Genomic DNA, 12,444 nt, shown 5'->3' with positions numbered 1-12,444 from the left:
TAAAAAGCCTGTTGATGAGGAAGAGCTCATACTGACCAGTGTGTGCCAGTATGATTCTTTTGCATGCATGCATTCACATCACCTTGAATTTGGGTCAGAGGCAGAATAGAACATGTATCCTGGAATTGGACCAGGGATAAATCTATTACACTCTGTGCTGAGTGGCTTCCTGTTCATTCACAAACTGAAGCTTAGTAAACACAGTTTGGAGCTCTTTAGAGCAAATTATTCCCCTGAAGAAGACCGCAAATGCACAGGTCAAAACGCATCGGGGTTCTTACACAGTTTGATATTATGTAATGCATACTGTACATATCTGTATTTGCATACAGTATTGTGGAATATGTATTGTATCTCGTGGCCGGAGTTTATATTTTAATTATAAGACATTGGATAGTTCAGAATAAAGAATTTTATAATACCTCTAATTTTTCTTTTTTTGATCCTATTACATTGCTGCCAAAAAGCCCCATTGGGGAAATGTTTTCTTATTGCTTTAGTAATGATTAGCCCCTTCCTCCACTCCATCCTGAAACATCCCCCCAAAGAAGTCGGGAAGAGAGGAAAGGAGGGAAGCCAGCAGCACTGGGGTTGGGGGGGGGTCCTCCCTCGAAACATGTTAACCGCCCTGCAATACCGTCTGGTCCTCCGACTTCTTTGGGTTCAACTATAGACCCAAGAGATACCGTTCGCTATTGCTGTACCATGTTTCTATGTGAGTATAAACATTGCTGTTTTACTGTTATTAAAATACTTTTGGTTATGCGCGTGCGCCCTCCCTTCTTTTCTATATGTTTCAGTTCCAAGGGCACAGGAGGAGGAGGAGCAAGACCAGCAAGACCATTGACATTCTATACAAAAGGGTTGGCTGCACCACACATCCCTAGACCCAGCACCCAAGCGCAGGAGAATTGTTTTGTGGGGGGTGGGGGGTACGTACACCTGGCACACCCCCTGCGCACGTCTATGCCTAGCTCAGATATGTGTTTGTAAATGTCTTTACAATAATAAGGCACATGTAAAATTGCTGACATTAACACTCCATAGACTCGGCCTTCAGTGTACATATCATATTGTACAAGGGACACAAGTTTTATTATGGAAGTCATCAATACTAATTTGTCTACCCAACATAAAGCTGTCAGCTCCTCTGCAATTGTGCAGGGGAATAGCTCCCTTCCATGAACAAAGCTAGGCCAAGCTCATATAATTGTTGCCCTCTAGTGGTAAAATTGTAAAATGACAAGCCACACTCCACATTGGTAGAATTCTTGGCCCTGCATTCCCTCTAGTTCCCCTCAGGTGAGTGAATTTAAATGTTTCCTTTGCAAGATGAGATCACTTTCTATGCATTACAGGAGCAGTCAAGCAAACAGCAATGAACGCCGGATAATATATGTCTGTTCTGTTAGGAAGGACCGAAATATGGCTTCATGGTAGATGATGTTTGGATGGTCTTTCGGGAGGTCTCTGGGTCAGTTCAATCAATCAGACACACCTTTCCTTCTGCACTTTGTTTTGGGAAGACGCCGTCACCTTTACAGGTAACTTCTTTGCTTGTAATCCTATGCAGGGCTTTCTTTCTCAAACAATAGGTGCTGGAACTCAACCACGACCCCCAAAACTCCTCCCCCCACACACACACAGGGTCTTAAAGGGGCATTAAATACCAGGATTGCATTACATACAGAGTGCAGAGTTCAGGGGGGTTGCATACACAGTGCAGCGCTGTCACATGTAAACACAGAAACCCAGGGGAGGGCTGGCAGCCTTAGGCCTGGGGGGCAAGTTCAGTGAACCGCCAAATCAGCTCACCATCTATGGCCCATCTGGTTTTTCAATGTAGCCTGATCACTGGGGCAGGTTACATGGGGTGTATGGGGGGTCAGTTATGGGTTTCAGGGTCTCACCTCAGTGATCTCAGCAGGTCCTTGCATGCTACGGCCTCCTGGGGGGGGGGTAATGCTCCTGGCCCTGGGGGCCAAGTTGCAGCCAGCACCCAGCCCTGCGTCCCAACTCTCTGGCACATCCTGCCTCTGCCTGCTTCCAAAGATCCGGTCTCTGGGAGTTGTAGTTTCCTCTGCGCTGCTCTGTTTTCCACCCAACGGGAGCTTGAACGTGGACTACTACATCCCCGGAATGCAACAGCTAGCGGTCCGCCACCGTGGCCATGCCCCCTGCCCAACTTCCTAGACCAGAATAAAAAAAAAATGGTCAGCGGCTGCCAGGCCATTTTGGACATAAGTCAGGGCAGTCTGGGAGGCAATTGCCACCCTGCCCCCTGGTCCAGCCCTCCCCTGCAGAAACCGGACTTCTGTGTTTTACAAGTGATTGTGGTGAGCAGGCACCAAAGGGTCTGAGCCAGAGGTGGTGGAACTAAGAAAAAGCCCTGATCCTATGTAATATCTGGTTATGGAGCAGATGCTGTTACTTTGGTTGTGGGCTCCAGCAGTGAAGGTTACAGATCAGATTTCTGCAGCTGAGGGAAAGTTTTAAGTTCAGATCAAGGCTTTTTTTTGTCATTGGGAGCCATGGCTGGCATTGTGTGTTATAGAGGAATTGGCCAGGTAATGGTATGTTGGTGGCTGCAAGTACCGCCTTAACCAATAACAATCACCTAGAAAAGGGGGAGTATTTTGGTGGACTTTCTTGGTACTGATGACAAGCAATTGATTAAGTAAAAATTTTTTTATTACACATAAAATTATACAAAATTAAAAACACATAAGCCAAAACCCACAATAAATACAGCAGTTTTTGCTAACGGATAACCCGCAAGATGTCTGTTGTGGTGGAGAATGGCCAAGAAAACCTCTACCGGTCTCGCGGAAAAAAGGAAGAAAAATGCTGAATATGACCCTAAGAACACCATCCCTACAGTGAAGCACGGAGGTGGAAACATTATGCTTTGGGGCTGTTTTTCTGCTAAAGGTACAGGCCGACTTTGCCGCATTGAGGGGCCAATGGACAGGGCCATGTATTGTAAGACCTTGGATGAGAACCTTCTTCCCTCAGCCATAACACTGAAGATGGGTCGTGGATGGGTCTTCCAGCATGACAATGATGCAAAACATACCGCCAAGGCAACAAAGGAGTGGCTCAAGAACATTAAGGTCATGGAGTGGCCTAGCCAGTCTCCAGACCTTAATCCTATAGAAAATATATGAAGTGAGCTGAAACTTCGAGTTGCCAAGCAACAGCCAAGAAACCTTAAAGTTTTAGAGAAGTTCTGTAAAGAAGAGTGGACCAAAATCCCTCCTGAGATGTGTGCAAACCTGTTAACCAACCACAAGAAACATCTTATATCTTGGTGGAGAAACCATCTTGTTGCTTGCCAACAGGGATTTTTCCACCAAGTACTACGTTTTTTTATGTTTTTCTAGGGTATCAAATACTTATTTTAACTCACCGAACTGCAGCTCAATTTATAACATTTGTATTTTGTGTATTTTTCTGGATTTTTGGTTGATATTCTGTCTCTATCATTTAAGATACACTTTTGATGGAACATTATAGACCCTTAAACAGGTGCTCTAATGCCTCTCCACTCTATCCAAAACGAAATAAAAAAGATTTGCCTTTAGTTATACAGTGATTGCAAAGCTTTTTTTTAATTTTTTTTAATAACAAACATATCATACTTTTTTTCACAAGAAAAAAACATATCATACTTAGAGTCGGTTCACACAGCAGCGGCACGACTTCAGGGGCGACTCTGCAAGTTGTCCTGAGGACGACTTCAGAGGCGATTCGCAAAACGATTTCTGTATAGAAGTCAATGCGCTGCCCCCGAAGTCGTACAGGTACCTTTTTCTAAGTCGGAGCGACTTGCGTCGCTCCTATTAGAACGGTTCCATTGCATTCAATGTGTCGCCCCAGTGTGAACCGGGTCTTACCTCCACTGTTCAGTTTGTTTTGCACAGAATGGCCCCGATCCTCGACTTCTGGGGTCCCACGGAGGTGCTGGTAGCTCCTCCCGTATTATATAACCCCCTAAGAGAAGCGCTCTCCCTTGGTTTACCTTGCGGGCGCGCTCCCGAGTCCAGCATTTGTGTCCATAGATGCAGAATGTAGGACTCGGCCCCGCCCCCGGCGCCCACATCATTGGATTTGATTGACAGCAGCGGGAGTCAATGGCTGCGCTGCTATCAATCTATCCAATCAAAAGCCGAGACAACGGGCAGAGGGGGAGACCTGGAGTCAATGGCTGCGCTGCTATCAATCTATCCAATCAAGAACTGAGACAACGGGCAGAGGGGAAGAGTGCGTCTCCAGCCAGGGAATTACAGGCTCAAGTGAGTAAAACGGGGGGGGGGGGGGGGGGGGCGGTCAGTGACAGAAGTTTTTTCACCTTGGGATAGGATGCATTAAAGTGGAGGTTCACCCTAAAAATGAATTTTTAACATTCGAGCCAGCATAGTAAGGGAATATACTTTCGGCAGTTTTTTTTTTTTTCTCCGTACCTACCTTTATATTCTGATTTGGTCCAGGGAATCCGCGTTCTGATGACTCCGGGACTGGGCGTTCCTATCCCTGCCTCAGGGTTCCGATGACTGCGGGACTGGGCGTTCCTATCCTTCGGTTCAATGATTGACGGCTTGTGAAACAGGGGACCTGTCGCACAACGCGCGTCACCAGATTTCCGGAAATAGCCAAGCTGCGAGTCGGCACTATACGGCGCCTGCACCCGCCGTGTAGAGCTGACTGCGCAGGCGCCGTATAGTGCCGACTTGCAACTGGGCTATTTCCCGACATCTGGTGACGCGCGTTGTGTGACAGGTCACCTGTTTCACAAGCCGTCAATCATCGAACGGAAGGATAGGAACGCCCAGTCCCGCAGTCATCGGAACCCGGAAGCCCTGGACAAAAACAGAATATAAAGGTAAGTACGAAAAAAAAAAAAAAAGCCGGAAGTAAATGCCCTTATTATGCTGGCTCTGCTAGATGTAATATTAAAAAAAAAATTTTTTTTGGGTGAACCCCCGCTTTAAGGTGAAAAAACACGAGGGTTTACAACCCCTTTAATGTTTAACATCCCCACCTTACTTGGCCAAGAATTCCAAAGATTGACCACCCTGTACTACAGCCCCTTAAGTACCCTATATTTCGGATACATAAATAGAAATGTGCATTTAACCCCCCTCCTACCCCTTCCCACCCCAATCAACCAATAAATACCAGGAACATTTTTTAATTACTCTCTTATTTTGCAGATGACAGTAAAACAGACTAGTAAATGCTTGCCAGGGCTTATTAATGTAAATTAGATTACAATGTTATATTGTCTGTCCAAACCGTATGCTGCTAGAAGCTCAGCATATTGTATTTCAAACTGCTTGAATTTAAAGAACGCGAAAGAAGGGGGGGTTGGGGAAATATGCAGTTTGCCCATATTCCTAACCTTGCTGTGCCAAGGAAAAAATAGATTTCCTACAGGTAGAACCTTGCAAAGTTATGTTTTACATTAAGGAGCCCCATGTACATTTGCTTCTCACCTTGTTAAACTGCTTACAGTCAAAAGTCCTGAAACGGCTTCTCGGGACCCAACTAAACCAGTTTTATGTTACCTTTTAATCAGAAAAATATGCGAGTTTTATAGATGAATGGGTGGGGGGGAGGAGGGCTAAATCCTGGCTTTTGTTTCATTCGATTCTAAATAGATTAGACGCATGACAGGTACTTTTTAAGGCAAATAAATAAAGTAGAGGTTATAAAATTTAAATTTTCAAGGAATGTATTCTTTTTTTTTTTTACAGGATCCTAAACAAAAGCTTGAATTACTTATTAGTTGATTGGTTGATTTTTCTTTTTCCTTCCCTTTAGGGAGATTTGAAAAAAAAAAGAAAGTAGGATTTTTCTTTGCGAACATACGCCATGTGAAGCTGTACAGACAGAGTCTGAAAGTTGATCTGCCGTGTTTTGTCAGGAATTTCAAGTCAATTCAGTGCTCAGTAATGAGCGACAGGCTTTGCCCGTAGAGAAAGCAGACCATACAAAGAGTTGGAGAGTTAACCACAAGTGTCTCATCCATTGCAGTTTGCATGTTCCTTGGGCTTTGTCTTCAGAGGGATGGAGAAGCAAGCCAGGGAAAGAAGCCAAAGTGAGTGACCTGGAGCAACGAAAGAGAACTTGGCATCCTTATTTTTTTCAACCAAAGGCGGATTGAAGATTATTAATAAAGGAGTTTTTTTTTTTTGTTTAACTATTATGAGTTCATGTTTGGAATTTTGACAAAGCCAGAAGTTTTCTTCTGAAACAAAAGAGCCGTCTACATTTGTCTTCCAAGACCATCAGCAGAAGGAGTTGAGAGATCGGTGACGTTCCTTTTGTTTGCGTTTTGTGTTCATTGGCATGCGTTTTGACATCTGAAGTCATTCCTTAAAATTCAGAGGCTTGACAGGTCCTTGTCTTGTTTAAGACGTCCTTGGATTAGTTCGAACTAGAGTCAAAAGCCTGCCAGCCACGATCCAGTGGAGGTCTAGGATATCATTGCGCTTGGCTTGGTCCGGTAGACTGGATACAATGCGGGTCTTCAGTTTTATCCTGGTTGGCATGTTTGGAGTTCTGAGGGGATGTCAGATGCCACATGATTGGAGGCCACAAACCGAAGCATGCAGAGCAGAGCTGGTGGAAACGGTGGTGTTTGCCAAGGTGCTGGCTCTTCATAAGGATAGCTACAGCGTCTACAATTACCTGCCTTGGCAGTACAACTCTGACCTGTTTTACTCTGCTGAGATCGAGCTGTTGTGTGATCAGGGCTGGGGAAGTATGCTGGAGGTGCCGGCAGGGTCCCTCCTTAATGTCACAGGACTGGGATATTTCAACTGTCACTCATATACTGTAATGGAGAACAACTCCTACTACTTCTTTCTAAGGTAAGTGATCTTCTCTAAAATATGCCAATTTGTTTCTTGGACTGGTGGAATAGTAGAAGGTTAAAGTGTAAACCCTTGTAAACCCTTAGGCCGCGTACACACGGTCGGACAAAACCGATGAGACAGGACCGAGGTTCAGTTTCATCGGTCCAAACCGACCGTGTGTATAGCCCATCGGTCTGTTGTCCTTCGGTCCAAAATGTTAAAACATGCTTCAAAAATCGAACCGATGGCCCGCTGCCCGATCGGTCTAAACCAATGGTTAGTACAGAAAGCATTGGTTCAAAACCCGCGCATGCTCAGAATCCAGTCGACGCGTGGTTGGAAGCATTGAACTTCGTTTTATTCAGCACGTCGTGTGTTTGACGTCACCGCGTTCTGACCTGATTGGTTTTTGGAACGATGGCGTGTACGCACATCAGACCATCAGGCCACTTCAGCGGTGAACCGATGGAAATGGCCCATCGGACCATTCTCATCGGTTTGGAACAACCGTGTGTACGCGGCCTTACAGACCACTTTAACCTACAGGTAAGCCTAGATTAAGGCTTACCTGTAGGTGCAAGAAATATCTCCCACACAGTTTAGGAGATATTTGCAGAAAATACTGCACCGATGTCTACGGCGCATGCGTGACATAGACAACGGCGCAGGCGCACTGAGCATGCCGTTAGTGAAGGTGATCGTGCCGTCACTGAAGGATTTACTTCCTCTTTAAGTGATCTTAGGGCTGGTTCAGACCAAATGCAGTCCAGTTTGTTTTTGTTCTGCATCAAAAACACATGAGCAGTATTTACCATGGATTCCAATGACCCTAGTACAACATTTTGCATTTTTTTTGTATGGAATGCATCTGGATCAAAAATGTATACTGGAACGCACATGTCTTCAACTGAGATGAAGTAAAAAGAGGGGTAAAAATGCATCAGAACTCATAAATTGTGCTGTGTACTGCCCTCTAATCATGTTTTCAATGCCAGGTAATTCATGTGGGTGTTGTCATAGTGGATACCAGGAACACAAATTCCAAAAAACAGAAAAAATTCCCTGGTCCTTTCCATAAAATGCACAGATGTGAACTACATCCATAGGAAACCATGTTAAATGGACTGTAGTGTGTTTCTGCAAAACTGAAAACGCGCTAAAAAAATGCATAGGTGAGAACCAGGCCTAAAGGAGGATTCCCTGGAAAAGTAATCCAATGTATTTTCTGTTATTGACAAAGTAATTACTCAATCCCTCAAATGTATGGCCCTTAGGTAACACCGGAGAGTCTCATGGATAGCAGGGATTCATTCATTAGGTCCATGCTTACTTATACAACATGTAATAGACTGGTCTATGAGAATATTTAGTAGTTGGAGGGTTGCTTTGGGAATGCAATGTTTAGTATGAATTTGTAGGATATACCGCAATTCAATATTGATTAAATCCAGTGCATAGCTCATGATGAGAAGAATATTCATAGAAAGGGCCATACATGATTATGTCCAGCGGTCAGGTCTTGTTGAGAATGAAATGAGCGGTGTCTGCACAAGGTGTAAAAATTGGGATCTGGTGGTGAGGTCACATTGACCAATAGTGGCTCGGCATTGGGATCTGGTCGTGAGGCCACATTGACCAATAGTGGCTCGGCATTGGGATCTGGTGGTGAGGCCACATTGACCAATAGTGGCTCTGCATTGGGATCTGGTGGTGAGGTCACATTGACCAATAGTGGCTCGGCATTGGCATCTGGTGGTGAGGTCACATTGACCAATAGTGGCTCGGCATTGGGATCTGGTGGTGAGGTCACATTGACCAATAGTGGCTCTGCATTGGGATCTGATGGTGAGATCACATTGACACTGCTTCATCAAACTCCATGGGCCAGATTCAAGAAGCACTTGCGCCCGCGCAACCATAGGTTGCGCGGCGCAAGGGCTTACTTGCTCCGGTGTAACGAGTGCTCCTGATTCAGGAACCTCGTTACACCGACTGCAGCCTAGGATGTGACAGACATAAGCCTCCTTATGCCTTCACATCCCAGGCTGCATTCTTGCGTTGGCCGCTAGGGGGCGCGGCCATTGTGATCGGCGTATAGTATGCAAATTGCATACTACCACCGATTCACAAAAGTTGCGCGGGCCCTGCGCACGCAAGGTACGGAGTTTCCGTACGGCGACTTTAGCATAAGGCTGCTCCTGCTAATAGCAGGCGCAACCAATGCTAAAGTATAGCTGCGCTTCCCGCTCGCGACGTTCAAATTTTACGTCGTTTACGCAAGTGAACCGTGAATGGCGCTGGACGCCATTCACGTTCACTTGGAAGCAAATGACGTCCTTGCGACGTCATTTGCCGCAATGCACGTCGGGAAAGTTTCCCGACGGAGCATGCGCTGTTCGCTAGGCGCGGGAGCGCGCCTAATTTAAATGATTCCCGCCCCCGGTGGGATCATTTACATTAGGCAGCCTTACGCCCGGCTGTTTAGCATATCGCCCGCGCAATTTACGGAGCAATTGCTCCGTGAATCGCGGGCAAAGCGCAATATTTGCGTGGGCGCAGAGAAAAATTTTTGCTCTTTGCCCACGCAAATATTGCGCGATTCTACCTGAATCTGGGCCCATATGTTTAAACACATATAATTATTGATAAATGAGTACTACATCATTCTGTCCAGGGGTCAAGTCATGTTTTGTGGTCTATGTCTGCACAGTGTGTAATTGGATTGCATGATGACCTTTGCGCACTGGTCTAGTTATATTGGAGCTCTTGGGTTCTAAGTCTTATAGAGTGTAGTCGAATTATGATGTCCAATGGTTGGTTCATGTTGAGTGGTCTGGTAACAACAAAACCTGGGGAATGCCCAGGGAAAAACCTTTCTGGCTATTGTTATATTTTTTTAATTTTAATATTATTACTAAAAATAATTTTGTCATATAGTGCAGCCCAGAGTGTCAAATAACTTAACCCCTTAGCGCCTCTTCAAGTGGGCTTTTTTGCCCATAGGGCGGAAATGGCATCTGCATCATGTGACTGATGTGATTGGAGCGGGCTCCTGATCAGGAACTCTGACTGAGAGCTGTCGGTGACAGCCCGGACGGTGTACTAGGAACACTCTGTGTGCGCGCTCTCAGCACACAACCTGCTGCCACCATGCATGCATATGTGTGGTGGCTGGGCATTAAAACCCACCATTCTTGTTGCTGTATATATGTGTTATGTGGTTGGCAAGAGTTTAATTATGCCAAATTCTTTATTCCCTTATTTATTTTTGTATCCACAACTTGCTGAAATCACATTGGATCGCAACAAAAGTGGTGCATGCACTACTTTTCAAAAACGCTCCGCAATCCAATGCAGGCAAACGTACTGCGTTCGGGGTGACGTTAGGATTATATTGACACCTGCAGCAGATCGGTTTTGATTGTGGTGCTGGAAACGCACGCTGAATGCGGGTTTCCCACACACTGTGTTCCGATTTGAACAAGCCCTATGAGTTTCAGACTTCTAAGTCTATGTAGAGTTTAGTAGAATTATTTTATGATGTCCAATGGTTGGTTCATGTTGGCTGATGTGGTTATTTATGTCTGTGCAGAGTTCTAGAATTCTATCATGATCTTATGTAACATTAGAGTTTTAGGCCCAGATTCTCAAAGGACTTTACGACGGCGCAGCGCCATGTACGCTGTCGTAAGTCCTAATCTGACCCGTCGTATCTATGCGACTGATTCTTAGAATCAGTTACGCATAGATATCCATTAGATCCGACAGGCGTCGTCGGATCTAAACTGCATTTTTTTTTTTACCGCTAGGTGGCGCTTCTGTAGAATTCCGCGTCAAGTATGCAAATTAGCTAGATACGCGAATTCCCAAATGTACGCGCGGCCGACGCAGTAAAGTTACAACGTTTACGTTAGGCTTTTCCCGGCGTATAGTTGCCCCTGCTATATGAGGCATAAGTGCGGCGTAACAATGTTAAGTATGGCCGTCGTTCCCGCATCAAAATTTGAAAAAGTTACGTCGTTTGCGTAAGTCGTCCGTGAATGGGGCTGGACGTCATTTACGTTCACGTCGAAACCAATGACGTCCTTGCGGCGTACTTTGGAGCAATGCACACTGGGAAATTCCACGGACGGCGCATGCGCCGTTCAGGAAAAACGTCAATCACTTCGGGTCACAGTAAATTTAAATAAAACATGCCCCCCCTGATCCAAATTTGAATTAGGCGGGCTTACGCCGGCCGATTTACGCTACGCCGCCGCAACTTACGGAGCCAGTGCTTTGAGAATACAGCACTTGTCCGTGTAAGTTGCAGAGGCGTAACTTAAATCAGATACGTTACGCCTGCCCAAAATTGCGCGGAGATACGAGAATCTGGCCCTTAGTGTTCTAAGCTTGTATGGAGTGTAGTAAAACAATGGTCAGGTCATGTTTGGGGTGTACTAACATTGTATTATGGTCCTATGCCGTAGCGTAGCGTGTAATGTTAGTGGACGTATGAGGCTTGAATGATAAGTTATTATGGTTTGCCTGCAGGAAAGGTGCAATGGTCACCAGCTGTTCGAGTTCCGCACATAATCGCAAACTGTTAGTCTAGAAATTGATTTCAAATGTTGGCCAACATGCATCATTCATTGAATCAGAAAAATGATAAATGCTGCTGACAGCTGTGCTGTAGAAAAAAGCTTTGCAATGTAATTGTATACCCTTCTTGTCTACATTTGATCCTCCTGTTTTTTGTTAACATATGCCAAATTTGTGCTATCCATATGACACTGGTAGTTTAAAATAGGATTGTGCTCTAAACCACTAAGCTATTTTTTTCTGCAGCACTGCAGTGTAAAGTGCATTTTCAATAAAAACTAGAATAAATAGCCAAGCTTGATGTAATATAAAATAAGTATTTTATTGCTGCAATACTCACCTTGTCTCTAGTGATGTCCTCCAGAGAAACTCTGCTCAGCTGCTAGTAATCTTCTTGGTTGGATGATGGGCAACTTTATGCAACCACTTTCTGTGAGCCCAGGCCATCATTGACGCGACCCGTCGGGGTTTGTCAACACATATTGGACAGGGCTACAGCACAGCAGAGATCAGCTCTGACTTCAAAATGTAAGTGCCACTTATAGGCAGCTTGAAATGTATTGGTACTAGTAAGTTGGTGGCTGGCCCAGGCTGGGAAAAGGCTTAACTGCTGCAAACTCAGGGCCAGATTCACAAATGAGATACGACGGCGTTTCTCCTGATACGCCGTCGTATCTCTGTTTCTATCTATGCGACTGATTCATAGAATCAGTTACGCATAGATATCCATAAGATCCGACAGGTGTAATTGTTTTACACTGTCGGATCTTAGGATGCAGTACCGCGGCCACCGTTGGGGGGAGTTTGCGTCGTAAACCAGCGTTGGGTATGCAAATTAGGAGTTACGGCGGATCCACAAAGTTTTTTTGCGTTTGCTACGTCGCCGCTAGTCTAGTTTCCCGTCGCAAAGTTAGTCGTCGTTTTTGGTGCCCTAACTTTAGTCAGCAAGCGTATTGCTGTATAAAGTATGGCCGTCGTTCCCGCGTCGAAATTCAAAATTTAA

At 45.2% G+C, this 12,444-nt stretch overlaps 1 protein-coding gene across 1 annotated transcript in view; it reads left to right on the top strand.

Moving 5' to 3' along the window:
* The first annotated feature begins 1,299 nt into the window (after positions 1–1,299).
* The window catches only part of LOC120945144 (coiled-coil domain-containing protein 3-like), a 35,004-nt gene continuing 23,859 nt past the window's right edge, over positions 1,300–12,444 (top strand). The window contains exons 1-2 of the mRNA XM_040359031.1: positions 1,300–1,544; positions 5,824–6,875. Coding sequence (XP_040214965.1) covers positions 6,523–6,875 — 353 coding nt within the window. The 5' untranslated portion in view covers positions 1,300–1,544; positions 5,824–6,522. The remainder of the gene's footprint in view (positions 1,545–5,823; positions 6,876–12,444) is intronic.

The sequence above is a fragment of the Rana temporaria genome, chromosome 7 (genome assembly GCF_905171775.1).
Source record: "Rana temporaria chromosome 7, aRanTem1.1, whole genome shotgun sequence".
Taxonomy (NCBI): Eukaryota; Metazoa; Chordata; class Amphibia; order Anura; family Ranidae; genus Rana; species Rana temporaria.
This window is presented reverse-complemented; position numbering and strand designations above follow the sequence as displayed.